Below are 23,499 nucleotides of genomic sequence, written 5' to 3' on the forward strand. Positions count from 1 at the left end.
TACTGTGCATTTTGTTATTAGAGGAAATCCAGAGGGACATTTCATTAGTACTGGTATTTTACACAGGGGCTGTCAAAAAGGGATAACTGCACACGTGTCGACAGGCAGAAGCAAGAAGTAGAGTTGCTTTTCCACCCACACTTTCTCAGCTGTTAGAGGCAGGACCTTGAGCCCTATGAACTAGCTTGCGTCCCTGATGCGGAGATTATTACAAAATAACGGGTGTTTTTATGGCTGGACGAAGCGTTTACTGCTGGACGTTCACAACAATATTTAGCAGAAATCAGATGATTGCATGGGAACTAGAGTTTCTGCAAGTGACACGTCCCTAACTATTGCTGACAAGTTCTTACTCTACCGACTTGCACTACAGCCATGAAATCATCTCCTGATGCAGCAGAAAGTAGTTACCAGCCTGCTTAATAGATCTGTCCCACAAAGTGAAGATGTGTGATTCTTTCTACAAGTCAATTTTTAAAAGGGGGGCAATTAGAAGGCTCTTTATTTGAAAGGGGTCTATAAAAAGGCCAGTGAAGTTCGTAAGTCTCCAAGAAGAACTAAAACCTCAACCCCATGCAATGCTTCTGCCACAGCTGCTGCCATAAAGGTAGCTTCCCTGAAGCTCTTCATCATGTGGGTCCTTGTTTAATGGAGAGCAGTGGGGAGAACCCAAGGCACACCCATAGAAAGTGAATCAGAACCGACTTGCAATCCCTGTTGGTTGCTTATAGCTTTCCCATGTATTTCCACTGGGGGTGAAAGCTTCAGGGGATGACAACAGAAAAAGTACACTTTTGAGGAGAGTTTGAGAAACGCTGTTTTGGCACCTTGAGTTACATAAAAATAAATACAAGGTCCAGGGTTTCACTCAAAAAATGGCTCGACTTTCCAACACAATAGGCAAGGTCTTAGGTGTTTGCATATACTGCCTGCCGCAGCTATGGAGCGGCGTCATGCTCCACTGCTTAATTCCAGAGGGAAACAACAAAAGCACGATACGTGTACTGCGAACGTACACTCACTGTAGACCACCGGCTCGCTAGAACCGGTTGTTAAATTGAGAAGCCCTTTTAGAACCAGTTGTCCCGCGAGGGAGAACCGGTTAAAAAGGGCTTCTAAATTTAACCACCAGCCAAAAGTAGCACCTTAGGCGCCGACTCCCTGGGTGATCCGGGGCTGGAGCACCCATGGGGAAAATTTGATGGGTGCAGAGCACCCACCGGCAGCTCCCAGCTCGCCTCCGCCCCTAAACACGCTGCCCCGCTCTGCTTCTCCACCCCCCTAGCCCGGCTTTCCGGCAAATCAGCTGTTCACGCAGGAAGCCTGGGGGCTGAGATGCAGGTGGCGGCTTCCCGCTCAGGCCCAGGGAGGCAAAGTGGAGGTGAGCTGGGGTCGCGGGGTGTGAGGAGGGCCCCCCGCGCCGTAGCAGGTAACCCAGGGGGCGGGGGCAGGCGCAGGGGAACCGCTCCCCGCCCCAGCTCTGCTCCACCTCCCTGGGCCTGAGCCGGAAGCCACCACCTGCTTCTCAGCCCTCCCTGGCTTCCCGTGTGAACAGGTGATTTGCGGGAAACAGTGGGGGTGGGGTGGAGAAGCAGAGTGGGGCAGTGCATTCAGGGGAGGCAGCGGAGGGGAGCTGTGGCCAGGCGAGGAGCTGCCAGTGGGTGCTCTGCACCCACCAAGTTTTCCCCGTGGGGTCTCCAGCCCCGGAGCACCCAGGGCATCTGTGCCTAAGGCACCACTTTTGATATGATTGGTGGGGGGAGCAGGCACTCCCCCTGCTCCCTCCCTAGCTACGCTCCTCCTCCCCCAAGAGCCAGAGGGACCTGCCGGATGCTTCTTGGGAGCTGCCCCAGGTTAGCACCGCCGGGACTCCACACCTCGCCCCCCAGCAGGTCCCTCTGGCTCTTAGGAGCAGGGTGGGCACCCACTACAGTGGCCCATGAGACCCTCCTGCCCAGTTCTGGGGGCAGTCAGGGGACAGGAGCATCAAGGAACGCAGGGGGTTGGATGGGGGCAGGAGTCCCTGGGGGGTGGGGGTGGGCCACGACCCCCTCGTGGGGTGAGGAACTGGTTGTTAAGGTTTTGGCAGCTCATCACTGCTGTAGACTCTCAGCCTCGGCAGTATTTCAGAAACAGATGGATGTGTGCGCACCAACCCACTCACAAGGGGTAACCCACATACCTGTGACATACATGAGGTCAGACGAGAGGCTCTAATGGTCCCTTCTGCCTGTCACCTCTAGGAAACATGTATCCACAGATTCCATTCTATTGTGCACATTCACACACCATCCATATCCATGCACCCGGAATTCTACATCCCATCTCCTCTTCTTGAAGTGTCTATATGGAGACATGTTTCCTTATTCCACATTGATCCTACGTTTAACCCCATTACACACAGTCTCCTCATCCAAACAGACAGCCCCCATCACTGCTCAAGTCACGTAGACACCACTTCTTATCTGTGCATGCAGACCCACATATCTATACACTCCATGAGAAGCCACTTCTCCACCTGTGGTAGGGAGAGGCTATTTATTCCTCACTCCTTGCTCTCAGAAAGGTAACTCTCCAACAGGTGACTTTTCAGTCCTTGACCTTCACATACAAGCAATCCTCAATGAGGAATAGAGCCTTGGCTACATTTAAAAACACTGGGTTTAGATTTTAAAAATCATCAAGTCGCACATAGGTCATCTCAAGTAAGTGCAGTTGTCAATTTCACCATCTGAATGGGTGAAATTCACTGCTGCGCAGAGGTCCAGAACAAGACCCAGACACCACTTAAGTCCCCACTTTCTTATGGGGCCTCATCTGAATCACACAACTCCCCTTCCCTTTAAAGGAGGTTTTGGAGGCAGTGTCCAGACAGAAGAGAACCCCATCAGGGAGGCTCCACTGGAATCAAGGGCCGTTTGGACTGCACCTGCCTCCAGAAGTCATTAAAGAGGCACATGATCTGGAAGAATCCATGGTTGATGGAAACTAAACCTGCTGTTCATTCTGCAGGAATGGAGAAGGGAGTCAAACCCCCACCCCTCTACTGGAACAATCTGGGGTAACAGAGACAACTAGATTCTCCCCCACGTTTCCTACTAGACCTCTCCCATTGTCTTTCCTGGAGAGGCAGTAACCTGGTCTTTAATAAGGACCACAGGACTTGACCATATCTGTGCAGACCAGAGAAAACCCAAATGAGTTGACCAAGTTGCCAAGACTAGAACAAATTACTGTTAATACAACTGTGCTTTGAAAGAGGCTTTTATGTATTAAACCCCTTTAAAAAAATAGTGAGGACAAAACTGCACTTACTGGGGGGAAAGGAGCATAAAAAGGTAATAAACATTTAACGAGCCAATAATTGGTTATATCAGAGCAATCACTGTTCAGTAATTAACTCCCATTCCTTCTTGCTAATTTCATATTTTCTGTACCCTTTGATAGGTTCTTGTGACAATCAGCATTCCTTACGCTCTCATAAATTGAAACCTTTTGAAGAAGCTAAAAAGCAACGATACCATTAATCACGGCATTCATTCCAGTGGCTTACAGACTCTGCCTGAGACGAGACCCTTCCTCCTTGCCACCCTATGTACTGCTCTCTCAGTCAGAGACTTTGTACATTGGTCCATGGCCATCCTTAATATTGCTACTTGGCACCGGGAATTAAATTCAGTCCCTTGCCTCCTAACGTTGTACAGAACAAATTAGCTATAAGCAGCAAAAGCTATCAGTGCCAAAGGGGTAGGGGGGAGGGGGAGAGAAGTCACATGAAATTACACCTGAAAGAATAAAAAAAAAGTACCACCAAGAAAGAATACAGTAAACAGCTGGCATGTTACTGTGTAAAGCTACAATTAAACTCATTAATGTCATTTCCAACTAATTACGTACATTAAGATAGAGGAGACACACTGAGGTTTTACTATTCCCACTTCCAACCAGGCTTTAGGTTGCCCACAGCAATACAAAGCAGCGGGAGGAGGAGAGGACTACTGTCTGTGCTTTCTGGCAATCCTGTCAACGATATAGGAGCTTAGTACAGAAGCAGGATCCCCATTCTTCTCAGTGATTCACTCTTGCAAAAGGATGCACCCAAACGAGCAACCTTATTAACAGAGTTCCTTGGTTTACCAAGCCCTAAGGGCCCATCCACATGAGGAGGTTAGTGTGGAATAAGTTAGCTTATGAACGTACAGTGCACTAATTACTCTATGCTAACTCCCTGCGTGTCCCCTCTTGCTCTGCAAACACTGGCAGTGTGGAACAGTTAAGTCCCCGTGTGTGGGGGCGGTAGGAATGGTCACATGGAGTTAGTGCACAGCTATCCCATACTAGCTACTCCAGTCTCCCCCTCTAGACCTCCCCCCCAAAAAGGGGGAGAGGGGAAACACGGCCTCTCGCTCTAGTCAGCAATGCTAGCAACTTATGAAGATTCTCTACAGAGTTCACTTTTAAAAAAAAAAAAAAAAAAAAGCCTTTTACTGAAGTGTAAGGTACCATTTAATAATTGCTTATTCCAGAGGATATGTGCCGGAGGGCGGATCGCATATAAAGGCCCATTTCTGACGGGTCTAAACTGGTAATACTACTTACCTGAAAGAAGCTATTCTCAGCCATTCCCATCAAGGTACTCTTTCCCCAGAGTCTGATCTCAGTTACTCCAGTGTAAAGACAGAGGAATGCCTTGATACTTGATACTTCAAGAGCATTAATCCACATTTAAAGTGGCATCAGATCCAAATGTGGACCATTACTTTCCACTGAACTCATGATGTAGGCGTCGCAGATGTCTGCTGAGCTCAGAACCAGCTGTTTTTCTTCAAAGACACTTTTGACATGATTTTGATCTGACAGGCACCTGTTTTACACCAATGTAACTCCATTGATTATAACAGACACATCTGGCTGACATTAATACAAGCAAAATCAGAGCTGGGTCTTCCTTCAAGTTTTTTTATATACATGTATATATAAACACATGCACACACACTCTCCTACCTCTTCGCTATTTGACATTGATGATGTAGAATACCTGTCACCTCAATAGGAAGACTGGGGAAATAAACAAACAAACTCAGCAATTTTTTGCATGTCTCCAGAAGTCTGATGCTCTGCCCAAACTGTCAATATTTTGCAACAGCTTATTTTGCAGCACCATGTGCCCAAATGGTGCTATGGAAAATAGTTATCTAATAGAGTGAATATTAAAATTAAATGGAAAAAACGTCCTCTTCATCAAAAACACTGGCATGAACCACTTAACTACACCCTGCACAGAGTACCAGGGGTTATCAAAACATAATTGAGCCACAGCTAATCTGTTAGCATATCTGAACTGGAGGGAGGTTAGATTGTTTGCACATTACTCATGCATTAGAAGGTGTTCATGGGGGGAGGGGCGGGTGGAGGAGGCGGCAGATAAATTAAAGGGAAGCTCCTTGCCGCTAATGGAAAAATAACTGCAGGGAAAAAAGAAATAACAACTGCAGAGTGCTTTAACAGATTTCTCCTCTTTTGTATGCACAGGAATATTTATTTAATCAATGTTCTGTAACAAAACAAGCCTCTGGTGAGCTATTGTGGAGAGTGAACTCAACTCCATTGATAGAGTGGTGATTTGAATCTTGCCACCTGTTTCATCAGTATTGGAGAGCACAGAGATATGTGGGAGGGAGTGGAAGCGCCAAGGGGAGGTGGAGGACCTCCATTTGTGCATCTCCAGAATCCAAGGGTGGCGCTACCCGCCAGGGAGATCTTGATGCTTTGTCATTGCTATGCAATTATCAGGCGGACCCACAAGCAAAGCGGCAATGCTCAGAAAAGACATCCCTTCTCCGCAACAGATGACGCACAAGACTTCTCTCTGCAAGGGCTTGATCGTGTGAGGTGCTGAGAGCCCTCAACTCTCAGACTCGGCATTTTACAGGGTCTGGACCCAATTGCCCCCTAGACCTCCAAAGAAACAACCCCCCCCCCACACACAAAGCCAAAAATAAAAACAGCAAGCTTGTGTTAGTAAGGCCTGCTTAAGGACAGCATTCAACAACACACTTAACTCCATCCCTGTGCATGACAGTATTTACGCATCTGCTTAATTTTAAGCATGTTCTACTAATTTTAACCACGTGCCTAATACCTAGCTCTTACAGTTATTGTCATCAGGAGCCCTCAAAAGATTTTTACAGAGAGAGGTAATCATCATCAACAGGGATGTACTTAAAGGCTCTCCTGAATTGGCCTTATTTAGGGCCTGATGCACAGCGCAATGGTGTTAAATTGATCTTTGCTTCGGACTAATGAATTTTGGATTAGGCCCTTAACCTTTTCCATCTCTGGATTATTTGCTGCCACATGCTAAAACATGCCACTTGCAGTACATGCCTCTAGGATTCGTCTTGCACAAACCCTGATCACACAGCAACTTTGCTTTTCAATTTAAAATTTTAAAAATCTTCATTTAACTTTTACAGGGCCACTTTGTGATAGAGATATCCTAGCACTGAGACATACATATTACACTAGAATTCCCTGGCAGTAATGACAGGCCTAATTTGTTTATCACAATCCCAGCTGCCAGAATCAGCAATACGTCCGCTAACGTTTCTCAAAGCTGCAACAAGGATTTTTTTCTCCTTTACTCCGCAGTGGATTTAAGGAACGATATTGCTGTAGCTTAGCCTTGATACATGCCACAGCTTGGAGAGAGGCTGTCAGAAGTTGATTTAAAACTCAAGCAAAACCTGACTAAACGCTAACTTTCACATTACTATAAAATTTGCAGTTCAGAGAAAAAGCATTCATCATCAGGGACTGCCACAGGTAGACACTGTCAGTTTTCTGTACTAAAACAATCACTGTCAACATAGTTTGGGCTCAGTGTTGGTTTTGTTAAGAAAGGCTTTGATAATCAGTTACCTAAAAATGTATTCTATTCAGTCACACGACTTATAATTGGGTAGGTGTGTTCAGCCTAATGGTTCCTATGGCACTTTCTAGGTATTTAGCCCAAAACCGTTCTAATGGAGCACCTCACAGACACACTCAGAGGTAGAGAAGTATTAACAGACTCATTTTACAGATGGGGAGAACAGACATACAGCGAGATTAAGGCCTCAGTTTAAGACCACACTTAACTACATGCTTTACTTAAAGTCTCCTTAACATTACGCATGTGCTTAAGCGCTATCCTGAATCAGGACTTAAGAGCCCAGGTCAGCAAAGCATTTAAGGTAATTACATGCATAAAGCTAAGCCTAAAGCTGTCCCCGTTCAACCAACCCTTGAGCACGTGCTAAAATGCTATGCTGAACCCGGGGCTAAGTGACTCGCTCAAGGTCACACAGGGAGTCCTGTGGCAGAGCCCACAACTCACCATCTTAATTAAAGAACATCTCTGAGGAGCTAGATAATGGGGCAGTGGGTTTGAGAGGGATTTATGCATCTCTGCAAGCTTGCCAACGCAAACAGCAGTGTTTAGCTAGTGCAAGAGAGTCAGGAGGTGCTGTGACTGTGGCTGGCCCAAGGGACACTACCAAGCCTGCTTTCTGGGCGAAGATGTACAACGGGGATGGGAGGGCACCCAGGCAAAAGTTTCTTTACGATTTCTGCCAAGAGGACAGAAATTTGTGATGTGAACATATGAAGTCCCTTTAGCCTGGTTACTGTCAAAGCTACATTACATGTTAAGTGCCAGATAAAGAATGGGAGTACTTGTGGCACCTTAGAGACGGTAACTGTTTATGGACAGCGGGGGTGTGTGTGCGCGCACGCATGCTCTTGAAACATATGGTGAAGCAGGATTATGGGAGGAGGAGGAGCAGGAATTTAAAAAAAAAAGGAGAAGGGTGTCTTATGCTTTCAGTGTGTTACCCCTACGATTTCCCAGGCCTGAAATCCTCCCCCTTCCTTTTATGTTATCACTGAAATCCACAACAATGGTGAGCAATTTAAGCTGCACTGCCTGGCACATCATAGGAGACGAGACTATTGACAGTAATACTTGGGTCTGATTTCAATTGTTGGGTTTAGTGTGCAGGTCTGGGTGGTGTTGGTGGCCTGTGACATACAGGAGGACAACAGACTAGAGGATTTGCAGGTCCCTTCTGGCTTTAAACTATGATCAAGAAATCTCAAGTGCTCCCACATGCAAAGTCACATCTAGATGATTTACAGTGTTGCTATCTGACAATTTTAATGGAGAGGCTTATGATATTTCTTAAAGCACCAGCTCCTGGAGTCATGTGAGCTGCTCAGTTTTATTTTACAAAAAGTTTCTAGCCCTTAATTTCAAGGGGTTTTTCTCTTTCCTGCAGCTATGACCCAAGACTATACAAAAACAAGGTAAATTAAAAAAAAATACACCCCCCAGAAACACACCACTTGATTTTTAAGCCAGTGTTATGATTTTAGGGAGCCCAAAGCGTGATTTTTTGAACTCTTGCAGGTTGTATGGAAAACTACCTCCAGTTTCTCCTGAAGCATTTGCAGTGGTGGTGGGAAGCTCCAAAAGAGGAATATGAGTCAAGAAGGGTAACAAGGCCCATGTTCTTCAGAGACACAAGTACTATATGGAGTATTTATGGCTGCAGGGATGCTGCCACCTCCATACACCCAGACAGATATCACTAGATATTTTTAAATCAATAAATAAAATCCATTGCTAATGCCGAATGTTCACCAACGTAATCAAGTGTAGGCTATCGGATAGCTACCTACTGAAAAATGTAGTGACCCATGCTCCAACGCTGTAATCTAATCCTTGAACTAAAAAGGCAATGTAATGCCTTTGCAAATCCATATGTTTTCGAATACCACCACTGCTGTCAGCAGGCTACAGCAGTGCCTCTTTGAAGATGGAAGTAAAATGACAAAGCACATCATTGTGAAGGCAATTATACGTGGCAGTAACCATTTTACAATGGCCCATATGGGCTGTATTTCAACAATGCAATTTCCAAAGCTGCCTCAGCAAACATACATCTCTGCCCCTAATCTCAGGTAGATTTTGCAAAACAAAACGAGACTGCAGCCAGCACAAACGTGGAAGATGGATAACAGGTGTAGAAATGTGCAAATGAGGATAAGAACCATTTGTGTCAGGGTACAAAAGAGAGAGAGCAAGCAAAGCACTTCTCAAAAGGCTATTCACACCAAACCTATCCATTAAAGGGACTTTCTAGTACCTGGGTCCATCAGAAATCGGATATTTATATGCTTTTCCATAAAGCTACCCAATTCATTACTGCATCTGTTCAGAGACTGTGTCTCTCTCTATGAATCACATATGCAACTGTGCACAAGGAAAGGTGTAAACACCAAGGAGAGAGAGAGGATCAAAGGACTATGATTAGGAATAATAGGACGAAGTTAAAGAAATAAAGATCTATGTCAGGTAAAGTTCAACAGTGGGGCATCCAAGTTTGTGGAGTGGACCCACAAAGGAAAATGTAATTCTCTTGAGTCACTGAAAACAGTACCAAACATTTAAGAACAGACCATAGGAATTTATTCAGCACTGGGAGGAAGAATTTATTCAGCATGTAGCAGCATTGGTCTGCCTGACGCAACAGGACATTGCCATCTCTAAAAACTCTTAACATCTGATTATCCAGTTCCTGCAACTGGGGTAGGGAGACAAAAGGCAGCTTTAAGTTACTGTCATTCTCCTGTAACCTGGGATACTCAAGGGCCTTCCCAGTCCCAAGCATCAGTTAGAGCAGCCTCAGGGCTGCTCTGATGGATGCTTTGCCAGCCCCCAGAATAGCTGGGCTGCAGGTTGCTCCAAAGTTATCTCCTCCCTTCCATTCCCAAGCCCCTACATCATTGGTTCTCAACCTTTCCAGACTCCTACACCTCTTCCAGGAGTCTCATTTGTCTTGTGTATCCCAAGTTTCACCTCACTTAACTACTTGCTTATAAAAATCAGACCACAATACAAGAGCATCCCCAATTGCAATATAAGTATTTTATTTACATTTCAGGGTGATATTTGAGCCCATTTGTCCACCTGTCAGCCTTGTCTGAAGCCCAAGCCCCAGCGGTGGGGCTGAAGCACGTCGCTTAGCAGTGAATCTGTATAGTGGGGGTGCTGAGAGCCATTGAACCAAACTATAAACCCTGTATATAATGGAAACCACTTCAAGCCAGGCAGATGCACCTAGTTTGAGCACCTATGCTTCTGTGGCATGGGGCCTCAGGTAATTGCCCTGCTTGCTACCCCCTCATGCTGACCCTGCATTTGTGATCTCCCTAAACCCACCCTGTGAGACACACACACACACACGCCCCCCCCCGGTTGAGAAAAAACCCAGATCTAGAGGAGTTGAGTACTCCTTGGAAAACCTTTGCGTACCGCCAAAGGTATGCATACCCTTGATCGAGAACCACTGTCCAAATAGAGAAGCTGAAAGCAGGGCTGACTATGGACGAAGCCTTTGCACCACCAGACTTGCTGAAAGGGGTTTCAGTCTAATGGAAATCTGGTTTTATGATTCTGTTTCTGTCTAATAAGCAGCTTAGGGATCTCTTCCCCTATATTTTATGTAAATAAAAGATAGAGGATCAAAACAGGGAAGGTGAAGAAAGGAATAGTGATGATCAAGGGTTCCATTTCTAATGAAAGAATGGAAATAAAACCAACCTAAAGCTTCCATAAAAACAAAAAATAAGTAAAATTTACTCATCAACTGATTTATATAAACAAACTAATCCTTACTTCTTAAATGCTCCTGTCCACACACAGGAAATGTCACTATACCACATTACAGAACAAGAGAGAAACACGGATACAAGACGAAATTATAACTGTGTCTACAGCTGGAAACTAAAGACAAGTGCAAGATCCAGTACTTGTTGTCAACTCCTCAAAAAGAATCCAATGAAGCTGTACAACAGCACGTCAAAGCCTTTAATCCATAAGAAATATTACTTCCTGGAAGCTGAAATACTATCCAAGGCAAAGAAAACCACCTATACTCACAATGTACCTTCCAATTTCGGCAATATGGCAGTATTTAGGCATGCAAAAAATAAAGATGCGGGAAATTTACTCATTAATATAGAGGGAACTTGAAAGGACTGTCTGTAATTGCAGTTAAAAATAAACGGTGTTTTGAATTAAGATAAAAGCATGTTTTACTGATTATCTTTTTGAAGTTTGCACTCATGAAAGATTAAAAGTGGAGAAAAGTTGAAGAATCAAAGACAAAAACTTAGCATTTAAAAATCACTTGGAAGCCACGCACCTGGCATGATCGATCTTCTTCCATGTCCAGGTGTATTAAAAGAAAAAAAGGTTTTATTAGATATAAAAATTATAAACACAACATGCATTTTTGTGCTTTTATGCAGGTAGCCAGGAACAAATTTTGCATAATGCAAAACACCTTCTCTAAAATGACAGATCATGGCATGATTTTATTTAGATCAAAGGAAAAAAAAAGTCTAGTGACTGTAGTGCACTGGAAATCAGGATTCCTAGATTTGCTCTGCCACTGATTCAGTGTGAACAGTATCTGAGATCCTCTGAAAAGGAAAGGACTATAAGTAGTGCAAAGCATTATATAAAGGGAGACATTCCTTTGGTCAGTCACTCATTAAAGGTAGAGACATAGAACCTTGCAAAAAGTTCTAAAGATGGGAATATTTGAAAGATCCAATTAGGGTGCTTGGTCCTAATTAACAAGACATAAGAAATTCCCTTCCCACTCTAGTCTGAGAAATCATTTTACAGCACTGGTGAAATCCTTATCCACAGTGACAGCATCTTCAGAGCCTAAAGAGTTAGGCAAACCATGCTGAGAGCCAGACCATAGTTTGAGAGGAAGTCCTTTTCAACAGACTATGAGCCAAATTCAGAACAGGTGTATGAACACACAAGTCCACTTCACATCGGATCTGAACTTGGCCCAATATGCCCAAAACAACATCTATTTTTCGAACTCATGCAGTTGACTACTGAAAGCAGCAACAGGATTGGTGGGGGGAGGGCGGGGAAAGAGCCAGGTATCTTTGGTGGAGTTTTCAAACACATCCAAGAGAGCACAAATCCCATTGAAAGTCAACACAGACCCACAAGTACCACACAGTTCAAGTGATGGGAAAGATCTGAAAGGGTGAGAGTCTTACAATCCAGTTTACAACTTTAAGCACCACTGTAAGGTGTACTCCTCCCATTAGTCAGTCATCTGGATAGCCAGACCATCCGTATCTTTTCTCCTCCTCCCCACCACCGCTGTTTATATTATTTATCACATTCTGGTCATGAGGTGACCAGAGGTCCTGATATTTGGGGCTGTGTCTCACATAGGTGCCAATTACCCACCACCCCGTCCTGATTTTTCACCCTTGCTATCTGGTCACCCTAGGTGTCAGGGACACACAATTATTAAATCCTATTGCTGTGGCAAACCCAGACGATGCTAGGTAAAGTAAAATAGTTGTGTTTTCCACAACTACACATCCAAGGAAATTTGTCAATGTCTTTTTATTTGCATATCTGGCAGACTGCCTCAGACATCTAATACATAAATGATAGCATACAGGTGTATTCGTTTACAGTTTGCCTTTAAGTTAGGAGTGTCAATTTGCTGATCTTTTAATTACATTCATCTTTATTTGTTATTACAATGTCATGAAATTTCTTCATTATGTGAATGGCCATAGATTACACACACACACACACACACGACAAACAGTCCTTACAAGTTTTCTGGTTCAGCAAACAGCCACAATATATTAGCCCACACATCATGCACATCCAAAGTCTCAACCATCCCCTTTTCCCCCCTGCCCCCTTCTCTATTTTTTCCATCCAGAAACAAGATTTTAATAGATTTATTAGCTCTTCAAACGTTCTTGGACTACTAGCAGCATACTGCCACAAATTCTATCAGTTTACAGAGACGTGTCCCCTTCTGGATTACATTTTTGGGGGAGAATGTCTGTTTGTAGTTAGAAAAATATAAGTCAATTAGACTGAGGTCTTATAAACATAAAGATCCACTTTTGTAACTATATAATTCACTGGGTTTTTCAACACACATTCTGAGGTTGAAAATCTGGCAAATCCACCCACCAGATGTATCTTTCTGATCCCAGAACTCATTAACATTTATTTTTAAAGTCCAGCAGACTCAGCTGTTGAACCACAATAATTGCATTCATTATTTTTTCCCCATAGTTAAAGTGACTAATGTTGGAAGAGTCACTGCATAGGAGCACAATGGCCAGCCAGTAAAAATTTGGTAACATCCAAAACGCATAAAAAAGAAGACAAAGTTGTCCCCTTAAAACAGAGTACCCATATTCTGAACATCAGACAATGAGTTTCGGTATTTATTGTGATCTTAAAAAAAAAAAAAAAAAAAGCGGGGGGGGGAAGACTTTCACACCAAAGAATGCCAATCCAATGTACATCAAGGGCACTTAGGCCTTAGAAAACCACAATACTAAAAGGAGTTACAACATAAATTTTCCAAAGCAGCAGCATCTCTCTTCTCAAACCTTCTCCCTGCTCACCATGCAATAGGACACCAATCCTACGGTCTATTGCCTTAGCCCTCTGCCAATGCCCATTCAAAACAGACAGGCCTTTACAGCATGCCTGGAAGGTCACTAGATTTGGCTTAATTCAGAATGAGTTGGAGAGCGTGTGTTGGAAAGGAAAAGTGCTCTTAAAGAAGACACATGACCAGCAGCCCCCCTCCTCCTTTAAAATAATAAGGGGTTCACTTAGAGTGCCCCAATGATTTCAACCGCAAAAAAAAGGTCACCAGGAGAGAGGTGGTTTGTCAGATAGGAAGGTCTCGGGTCATTTAGGGGTTTATGAAATCATGCCTTAAGTCATTAGATTTCTACTTATCTATATTTTAGTAACAGGTAAAATGCGCAACTGACAAAACTCTGTGAAAACCTAAGAATAGGCCAACAGAAGGAAGATATACCCCATGCACCTCACAGGCTGTAGGAATGACTTCTAATGACTGATCTGCCACTGACTTATTGCATGGTGTTGGGTAAATCCATAGCCACTTTTCGGTCTCATTTCTTCCTTATGATGGGGAAGCTAAAAACATCCTTACCTGCCTCATAGGCATATTGTGACCATTAGTTAATATTTGGTACAGTGCCCCAAGGTGCACCTCACTTGTGTGGAGTCCCTCTGACTTCCCATGCAACTGTGTGCGGAAATAAAGAGGCAGGTGCTTGCAGATATTATGGAATGATAAGGCGCTATTTATGCCAAGTGTTATCACTACTCCGTACCGTACCACTAAACGCTATGGTCTCCGTAACCTCAACCAGCCTACTGCCGAGCAAAACACTTTTTAAATGATTGTTGAAAGTCTATGAAAAAGTTATTATTGTGAAACAAAGAATATTTGACTTCTCAAAATTCCAGTTGCCAAATGCTTACCATTCATTAAAACGTTGTGCACTATGACTTTTTAAAATTAAAAGACAGACTTTTGAACTTTTGGGCCATGATAAAGCCATGACTTTTCTCTTTTTTCAAGCCAGCTTCAGTGATCAATTAACGTCACATAATATAAACTCATTTTTTGCTTCTGCTCTTTATTTTCATCTAATGGCAACCAATATTCACGTTTCACTGTGGTATAATGGATACCAGGTTGTCTATTGATTGAAGCCAAAGAACAGAAGCCAGTGTACCCGGTCCTGATGTGGACTCCCACTGTGACTGTGAACAAGTCACTCAGCCCCATCTTTTCAAACATGTGTACGCACTTTTGGACCCACCTGATTTGCCCATGTACAATGACTAATGTGCACACAAGTCAGGGCCACAAGTGTGTGGTGTGTGTGTGTCCATCTCACATTACACAAGCCCAGTCAGATGCATTGCAAAAGTGCATGTAGAGGCACCTTCTTGAAATGTATGTGCCTCAGTTTAAACACCTGTAAAATGGGTTTAACACCCCTCCAAAACGTTTGGAGTTGCAGCATCAGTAAAAGCTCTGTGAAATCCTTGACTGAAAGCTTTTTAGATATACAGCATTACTTGCAAAATGGGCAGGAATGAACTCCACATTTTAGAAATCTTCCTTTAACTGCCTGTGATCCTCCTAAGTAGGGGACATGCTGTGACTAACCCAATGCTCTGAACTCTGCCAGAGAAAGACTAGCAATCTACTACTGAATGCCACAATTCATCTTTCTGATCTGACTCTGCACAGTCATCCTGCGGCATCCACAAAACCTATCCCAGACAGCCTAACTCAAACGACAACTTACAGAACATGCAGCCTCTTTACATTACATTAGTACCGTTTATTGCTGAATGAGCTTGTAACACATATGTAAAGATTGGCTCTAGCAGGGTAATGGCACCGGCTTGATTAAAAAAACCACACCACCTACCTGCTCTCGGTGCAATTTAATAGAATGAATGTTAAGAAACAGTTCCTCAGAGAGGAAGTTCACACAAATGTGTGAGGGACAGGGTCGGCCGACCTTATCCTAAAAGGACACAGGAAGTGCTGTGGAGTGACCATCATGACATTTAGAATATCAGCACTTTTTGCATCCAAGAGCACGTAACAATATAAGATTCACACAAGCAAGTACTCCAGAGCATGCAGAAGTTAATAAATCTAGGCATATAAACTGTGGCTTCATTTCACGTGTTTTTAATACTAACAAGATTTGGGTAAATACAATGACATCAGCGTAAATTCACACAGATAGCATGTCATGTAATGTGATCAAATTAAACTGGATAAGCAAGGAAACACACAGCAATATTTGCAGTGCCAGGGAATCCTATTCTATTTCTCAGGCTGACTTATTTTCATCTCCCTCACTCCTCCGCCCCACCCCAAAAAGCAAAATAAGATACTTCCTTCCAACATTTCCCATTCTAAGGATTTACCCTTTCAGTTAAAACCTCCTCTCTCCTCCTCAAAACATAAAAGTGTCAAGATTAGTGCTGCTAAGCGACCCTACCAGGGAGAAGAACCTAAAGATATTAGTTAACTCGTTATCTTAAAGGCAAAGGGTTACAGCAGAGCTCACCTTGGGATTTGATAAACCCCAACTAGGGCACAGATACTGAACTGATAAATTGTAAGGATGATATACAGAAGCATTGCAATCAATTTCCCTTAATAGAACTGGCATTAGATTGCCTCAAACAGAATGTTGAAATTCAAAAAAGGAAGACTGTGGGTTAAACATTTCCACATTTCAGCCCACAACTTCCCAGCTCCATTACCCTTTCATTAATTGTGTTTGAGACTTCACTAAACTTGAGCTTGGGCTATTTTTAAAGCCTGACTCAATGCATTGTTGCTCAGAATAAAGATTAAAACTTCTAATTTACTGTAGATAATTAGAAAGCTGCAGGTCAGACCTTCAGAGTAACATGGTGGGGGCTCCAACTCAAACTGACAGAAACAGTCCTTTAAAAAAAAAAAGACAGACAGACCACACTGTAGAATATTCTAGCCAGACACCTCCCAACTAGAAAGTAACAAGGGCTTTTTAAGCAGGGACAGATTTTGCTGAATATTCCCTCTGTTACTGCCAGTATCTATCTCCCAGAGGAACATTTACATATAAAGCAATAGATCTTACCTGAAAGTTCCACTTTCAGTAACATACCTCTCTACTTCTCAGTGATCCCGTCCAGTCCCTGATATTTCTCCATCGATCTCAGTGTTGTAACTCAAATCTTTCAATTACTTCAGCTCTTGATATCTTTCCCTTTCTGTGGTGATCATTTTCCTTCTGAGTTCCTGATCCTTCATCCTTATTTTATAAGTGTATTTCTTCAGACTCCCACATCCCAGCAGAGACCCCAGATACTTAATAAGAAAGACCTCGCTCTCTCACCAAATGGTATAAAACAAAGTTACTATGATAGAGAAGAATAAGGGTGTGTGTCTTTTGTCCTATTCCCGTGTTCGTATAACTCCCATAATCATCAAAAGCAGAGCCAAAAAAGACCACTTGAATCTCCCAGTAATCTAAATATCTCATCCTTGTGTAGCCTAAACATTTCCTTCTCTGAAAAATATGGAGCTACTTATTTAAATGCCTAAATTTAGACACACAGGTTTGAAAATGGTTTCAGAGTCATGTTGCTATTGGAGCCTCATCTTGTGGGGGTTATCCCACAGTTTTAAATTTCTCCAGGTCACTCTGCAGTTTAGCATCTTCCTTTGTGATCGCACCCTCCTCCCCCCTTTCCCAGATCATCCACAAATTCTGATCATGGATAAGTTTACCATTTCCTCTACATTCTTAGTGGAAAAGAAAGGTTTCCAGTAACGACCCCCTGCAACCAGTACCAACTGTACCCACCTTAACACTACTCATCACTGGCACGTTTTACCTTTAGGTTACTACCTTCTGTTCCCTGTTGGTCTAAATCTTAGCACTCACGCATACAAACAGAGGTTACAGGACAAACACCTAAGAATCTAAGTAGTCAACAAACACCATAGGGCCACCAAGATTTGCTGACAGCACTGAACGAACAAACTTGACGCTCTGATGCTGGTACAGCAGGGCAGCAGCGTGAAGATGAAGTTTCTTCAGTAATAAGAAGGCATTAAAAAAAGGAAGATCAAACTGTTTGTTTTGATGAAAACTCAAGGAACATACAGGCATACTAATCATGCAGGGTAAGAGACTGGTAAGAAAGAAACATCACAAGCCATGCTTTCTGGTACCCAACACAGTGATACATGACCTCTTCTTCACACGTAGGAACATAGAAGCTTCAGATACAACAAAACCATGCTTATTTTAATTTTCCAATGGATCATACATGATGATATGTATCACAGCAAGTACTAAAGGCAAAATCCTGTTCTCAGATGCATGCACAGAACTGTAATTGACTGGGTATGACAAATATACGGGAAAAGAACCTAGCACATGGTATCTTCCAAACACTTAGTCTTACTTTCACATTTTGTTGGTGCCCTCGCTGGCAGTTAAACTTTACCCCAGGTAATCTTACATCATTCTCTCTCTCTCAGTACATAGAGCTGCTCTAACTAACATCTGCCTTCATCTTGCTTCCACATCAGTGGAACTGCTTAAATTTACTCTAGATGGATGGAATGATCTGATACAGAATCTGTAACTCAATAAACAGCTCCTTTACATACATTTGTAAGCCTTTCCCATTTGTAATTAATTATACTGGGCCTTACCAGACAATAATTTAGCATAGTCTCATATCTAACACAGGTTACCAGTAGACATTAGTTAAGAAACAAGAATCACCATTTAAATGTAGGTTTCTCCCTGTCAGACACATCATGCACACTTCTTGTTTATAAGTCTGCTGTTTGCTTTATCTGTGTGTCCTGTTTCAGGGAAACAGTCCCAGTCGAAGCTAAACAATTGCCCACACGGAAAACTAGTGACATTGCTCAGTGTTCAGAAAACAAAACCAGCTGCTTACTCTATAGGGCTGGGCTGAGCTGACTCAGGAAAAAAGTACTTCCCTCGGTCAAAGCTATCTCAGGGCTCAGGTCAGATTTCATTTCTCATCACAATAAGCCATCTCCATTACTGTGTCAATTTCTGTTCCCTCCCCAAACAGATACACAAAGCTTTGGGAGTGTGGGGAGATTTAGTGAAGTGTTATCTCACCAGAACACTAGTCTACAAACCTCCCTCTCAAAATTGCCACAGCTAATGACAGAGAAATCAAAAGAGGGAATGTTACCAATGGAAAAAGTTGGGCATCCTCATTCCAAGAGGTTCCTGGAAAGTCGTTCTTGTCCCTTGACCAAAACAGAATCTGAAGATTTTACTGTGGGCCAGTCACACACATGTACCGTTCACCACAAAACCACTACAGGACCACTTCCGGTTGCTGTGCTGAGTAAAGCAGGCACAGTCCTGACCACCACAAATCAGAGCACAGAACGCCCTTCCTTTTCTCCTTCCACATCAAAGAAGAAGTTAAGAGACCAAGGAGAGCAAATATAGGGACAATGAAGCTAAGGAACTTGTAATGCACGTTGTTCACAGTCACAACAAGAGATCAGTGCCAGACAAACCAATGGAAAGACTCACCGATTTCACTTGGCTTTGAATCAGGACCTGACCAAGTAAATTAACAAATACCAAGAAAGTTTCTTTCAGCACCCCGAGCTGAAATACTTGAGTGGACACATGTAGCTCGGGGTGCTGAAAGAAACTTTCTTGGTATTTGTTAATTTACTTGGTCAGGGCCTGATTCAAAGCCAAGTGAAATCGGTGAGTCTTTCCATTGGTTTCAGTTGGCTTTAGTGCCTGATAATAACAGGAAAAAATTGCCCCAAACTCTTTTTCTGTGGTTGAACTCCAAATATGAGCTCAAGATTCAATACTGCTGTAATAGCGTGGAAAGTGAGAGAGGGCCATTTCATCACCAGGTGTAAATCAGTCTAGCACTAATCCAATCAATGGCACTACATCGATGTACACTAGTTGAGGATCCCACCCCAAAAGCCAGAAAAGGATAAGCTTCTGACGGGCTTACCACCACCAAGATCATTTCACTTAGTAGTAACTATCAGGTCTTCTTGCTAGTACTTTCAAGCCTCAACCAAAACTTCAAGTAGCCATAAGAAACACACGCATTAATCCCAGACATATTAGGCCAGCGTGCTTGACCCTTTTGTCTCTCTGATCCTTAGACAGAGCTTTCTCAACAAATACATTTAGTCTTATTCTTATGTTTTTTGTAAATGAGTTTCTAATATTTGTCAATGCAGCATGAAACCATTAGGTCAAACTGTGCCATCTATCACATGACTATTAAATTATGTCAAATCTCAGTATGCTGCTGATTGTTTTATCTGAATAAGATTAGCCAGCAAAGCTGGCTAATGTTTTTAAACTCCTTTCAAGTGATGCACAATTACAACAGAAAGCCACTAGTAGCCATTCTTGGCCTAGCGGAGGGGAAAAAAGAGGGGGGTTTAATTTCCACTTTAAAAAACAAGCCAAGACAAATTTAAATTATTTTATAAAAGCTCCTCACCAAGTTCAAGCAAGAGCAGGCTGATGGAAACTCTTCAACATTTGTATGGACCATAAAATGTGCTCACCAAAAAGTAAGGATTTTGACCAAATTTTGGAGTCTTTATTCAAACAGAACACCCAGTGACACAAATGGGATGTTTGAGTGAGAACAGATTTTGGTCTACTCAGCCTAACTGTGCAAATCTCATTCCTGTTGGTGAACACTTAGTCACAAAAGTACTCCCATTGGCTTAATGGGGCTACCCATAGCAGTACTCATCAAGGGAGGCAAGGGCTATAATGCTGGTAATTGTTTACTAGAGATCACAACTCATGCATTTTGTGTATTGTATTTCTCAGGTATGAGACAAATTCTCCTCTCAGTTACACTATAAGAAGTTACCTGAGTGGAGTTACTCTGGCTTCTTACAGATGTAACTGAACAGAATTTGGATCCCAGTGTAAAGAAACAGAATGATATTATTCCTGGATAAATATTTAAATAGTTTAAATACACACTTTTTTTTGCTGTTGTAAAATGATCGGTTGAAAAGATCAGCCATCTTCCCATTTATTTCGACAGTTCATAATTGTTACAGTTGCAATTCCATGAAATGTAAACCCAAATAAATCTGGCTTCCCCAACACAAACTTGGTAAAATTCTACAACGTGTCATTTATAAACAAAGGCCCTTAAAATAAACGGCCAAAGCTGTCCTAAAACAACTGTATCCCCCTTGATTACACAGTGCAGGATTACGCTATTTTTAAATGTTTAATTAAGTAAACACTGAACAGTATCCTAATCAGGCTGGGAGGTTGGGGGGTGCAGGGGGAGACACAGTCGGTGCTTTCTAAGAGAGCCTGAATAGTCGATAATATTCCCTGAGCCAGAAAGGGCAGACTGGATCCTGGAATGACACTAAAGTGGTAACTCCCAGGGCCCAAACTGAGACAAATTGGATAAATCCAGCAAGTAACAAAAAATCCAGTGAGTTAAACTGCATTCAATTTCCCATCACGTTTTGTCTTTAAATTTTTTTTTTTTAAAGACAAGAACAGCTGGTGCCCTCCAGTTTGATTGCCAGCCCCCCACGTGATAGTACAGGTTACAGAATGAGGGTTGGGAGGCACTAGGAAGACTACCAACAATAAGTAGGACCACTTGTAACCATCTCTTTGATGTGTTCTGAGACAGCAGCAGAGACAGGGACCGTAGTTCAGATTCACAGAAGCATTTCAAATCAGAACAGGAGCTGTTTTATCACATATTTCAATGGGGGAGGGGGTGTCCCCCAAATTAAAGGGCCAAGTATGACCATAACCAAAACAAAATAAAAAAAAAATAAATCAGACCACCCCCCCTCAGCCCCCCCATCCTCCAAACACACAGACCTTGGAAACCAGACATTTAGCCGTGTTTGTAATTGGTTCTCATCAGGCCTTCCCTCCTCCTCCCCACAAAATATCAACACCACCAACCCCCCCCCCCCCCCCGCCCCACCAAAAGGTATAACCTTGACAATGAATCAGGACTGGAATGTTCAAACACTGCTGCCACAACCAACTCGCTCCCCATGCCTGCACAACACAGCGCAGTGCAAGTGACCACCAAAAAATCCTAATCCTACAGGACAGCCAAGAAAAGTTTCATTTGGATCCTCTGCCACCACTCTGGTGGCAAGGGGGGGGGGGAGAGGGGGAGAAGAGACAGAAGAGAAAGGCTGCAACCAACATGCTCTGGTTATCAGCAGAAAAGAAAAACCACACACACAGCCAACAACTCTCTCCTCCCCACATTCGGATTGTGGGTTCAAACATTTCTCTCACCTCCATCCCAAGGAGGAAAAAGCGCCCCTCCCATTTTTATCTCCACACACACACACACACACCCCCTTACAAATCTGTCCTGACATACGTCTCTCCCAATCGCAACAGATCCCGCTTTTTAATCTCCTGCTCCCCCCCCCCACCCCCGGAAGCTTGGCTGGCTGGGAAATGTGCATTTGGAAAGCAACGCTGCAGGTGTTCAAGGAATAAAGAAAGACAGAGCTCTCCACACACACACACAAAAGCACTTCGGAGAAAGAAAAAAAAAAAGGGGACAATTGGGTAACAAGCCCTTTAGATGTCAGCAAGGGATTCCCCCCTTCTCCCAGGACATTTAACCCTTTAAAAGGTGAGGTCCCCATGCAGGATAAAGGAGGCTAAACCCTCCCCCCACTTTCCTTTCTCCTAGGGAAGGAGAATACCCCCCCCAGCAAAATAAGCGGCCCCACCGCTCCCCAGTGCTAGAGAGAGAAGGGGGGGGAGGAAATCCCCTCCCCATCAACTGCAGCCCAAACAAAACAGACAAGCAGCCACAGCAATTATGGGAGGGGGGATAAGGGAGGGGGCGCTGCATTGTTATCCATCCAGCGAGAAAAGGCAGGCAGAAAAGAGTGTGAAAGCCAGCGAGAGAGACTGAGAGAAGGGGGCACCAGACAGATTTCCCTGCCATCTCTCCCTCCGCCCCCCTAACCCAACAATGAGCCAGGCACACCAGCAGCATCGGGGCGGGGGGTCCGTCTTACCTCCAAAGCTTCAAAAGTGACAAAGCTGCACATCGCAAAGCCATCGATAATGTCTTCTTCTGCCGAGGAGGGCTCTCGCCTCTTCCTCCTGGGGGGTCTGGGTCGGGACGATGGTGGATTCCCATTGTCTTCCTTCTCCGAGCCTGACGAAGAGAGGACCGAAGCAGCCCTGGTCCTGCCGGCCCCACCGGCGGCAGCCCCTCCTAATCCGCCTTTGGATCGCCTCTCCCGATCTCTCTGCGATCTGGATCGCCTCTTTCTCCGAAGCCCGTTGCATCGTGTCGGGCCATCCATGGCTCTCGCTCTCGCTCTCGCTCGCCCTCTCTTCCCCCCCCCCCCTCCCCACCACAGCCACAAATCCGGCTTCCCCAATGGAATAAAGGGGGAGGGAGCGAGGGAGAGGAGAAAGAGGGAGGAGGAGAGGACAGAGGGGGGGGGGGGAGGGAGAAAGAGAGAAATAAAAGAATCCAAGTGCGGGTCCAGCACCACCACCAGCGAATACCAAATGTAAGAGAGAGATTCCCAGAAGCGAGCCGAGGAAAGTAATGGCTGATCACAGGTCGCCTTGGTTAAAAAAAAAAAAGAGAGAGAGAGAGAGAGAGAGAGAGAGAGGAAAAAAAAAAAGCCCTCACCAAGCAGGCAATAAATCAGAATAGCGGAATGCTTTGATCAAGGGGCTGGGAGCCTGAGGATTTCCAAAAGAGAAGAAGGCAACAAGAAAGAGACCGACCCACTGGGAAGCAGGCGAAAGAAAGATTTTTTCCCCTTGCACACAAAACGGATGGTCTTTCTTCCCCAACTAAAAGAACTTGCAAAAAAAATGTGTGTGTGTGTGTGTGTGTGTGTGTAGGATACAACCTCCCCCCCCCACCCCGCGGACTCCGTCTTCCTCCTGCTCCAGCTCTCTCAATCAAAGGGGGGAAATCAT

At 43.8% G+C, this 23,499-nt stretch overlaps 1 protein-coding gene across 5 annotated transcripts in view; it reads right to left on the bottom strand.

The window, feature by feature from the left end:
* The window catches only part of AUTS2 (activator of transcription and developmental regulator AUTS2), a 986,777-nt gene extending 963,697 nt beyond the window's left edge, over nucleotides 1-23,080 (bottom strand). For 3 of the 5 annotated variants that reach the window (XM_084650938.1, XM_084650937.1, XM_084650934.1), the window contains exon 1: nucleotides 22,572-23,078. In XM_084650938.1, the coding sequence (XP_084507064.1) occupies nucleotides 22,572-22,865 (294 nt within the window). In that variant the 5' untranslated portion in view covers nucleotides 22,866-23,078. Of the gene's footprint in view, nucleotides 1-22,571 lie in introns of all 5 variants that reach the window. The other 2 variants (XM_084650935.1, XM_084650936.1) reach the window with 2 other exon arrangements.
* Nucleotides 23,081-23,499: the final 419 nt, after the last annotated feature.

The sequence above is a fragment of the Lepidochelys olivacea genome, assembly GCF_965140295.1.
Source record: "Lepidochelys olivacea isolate rLepOli2 genome assembly, chromosome: 17".
Lineage (NCBI taxonomy): Eukaryota > Metazoa > Chordata > Testudines > Cheloniidae > Lepidochelys > Lepidochelys olivacea.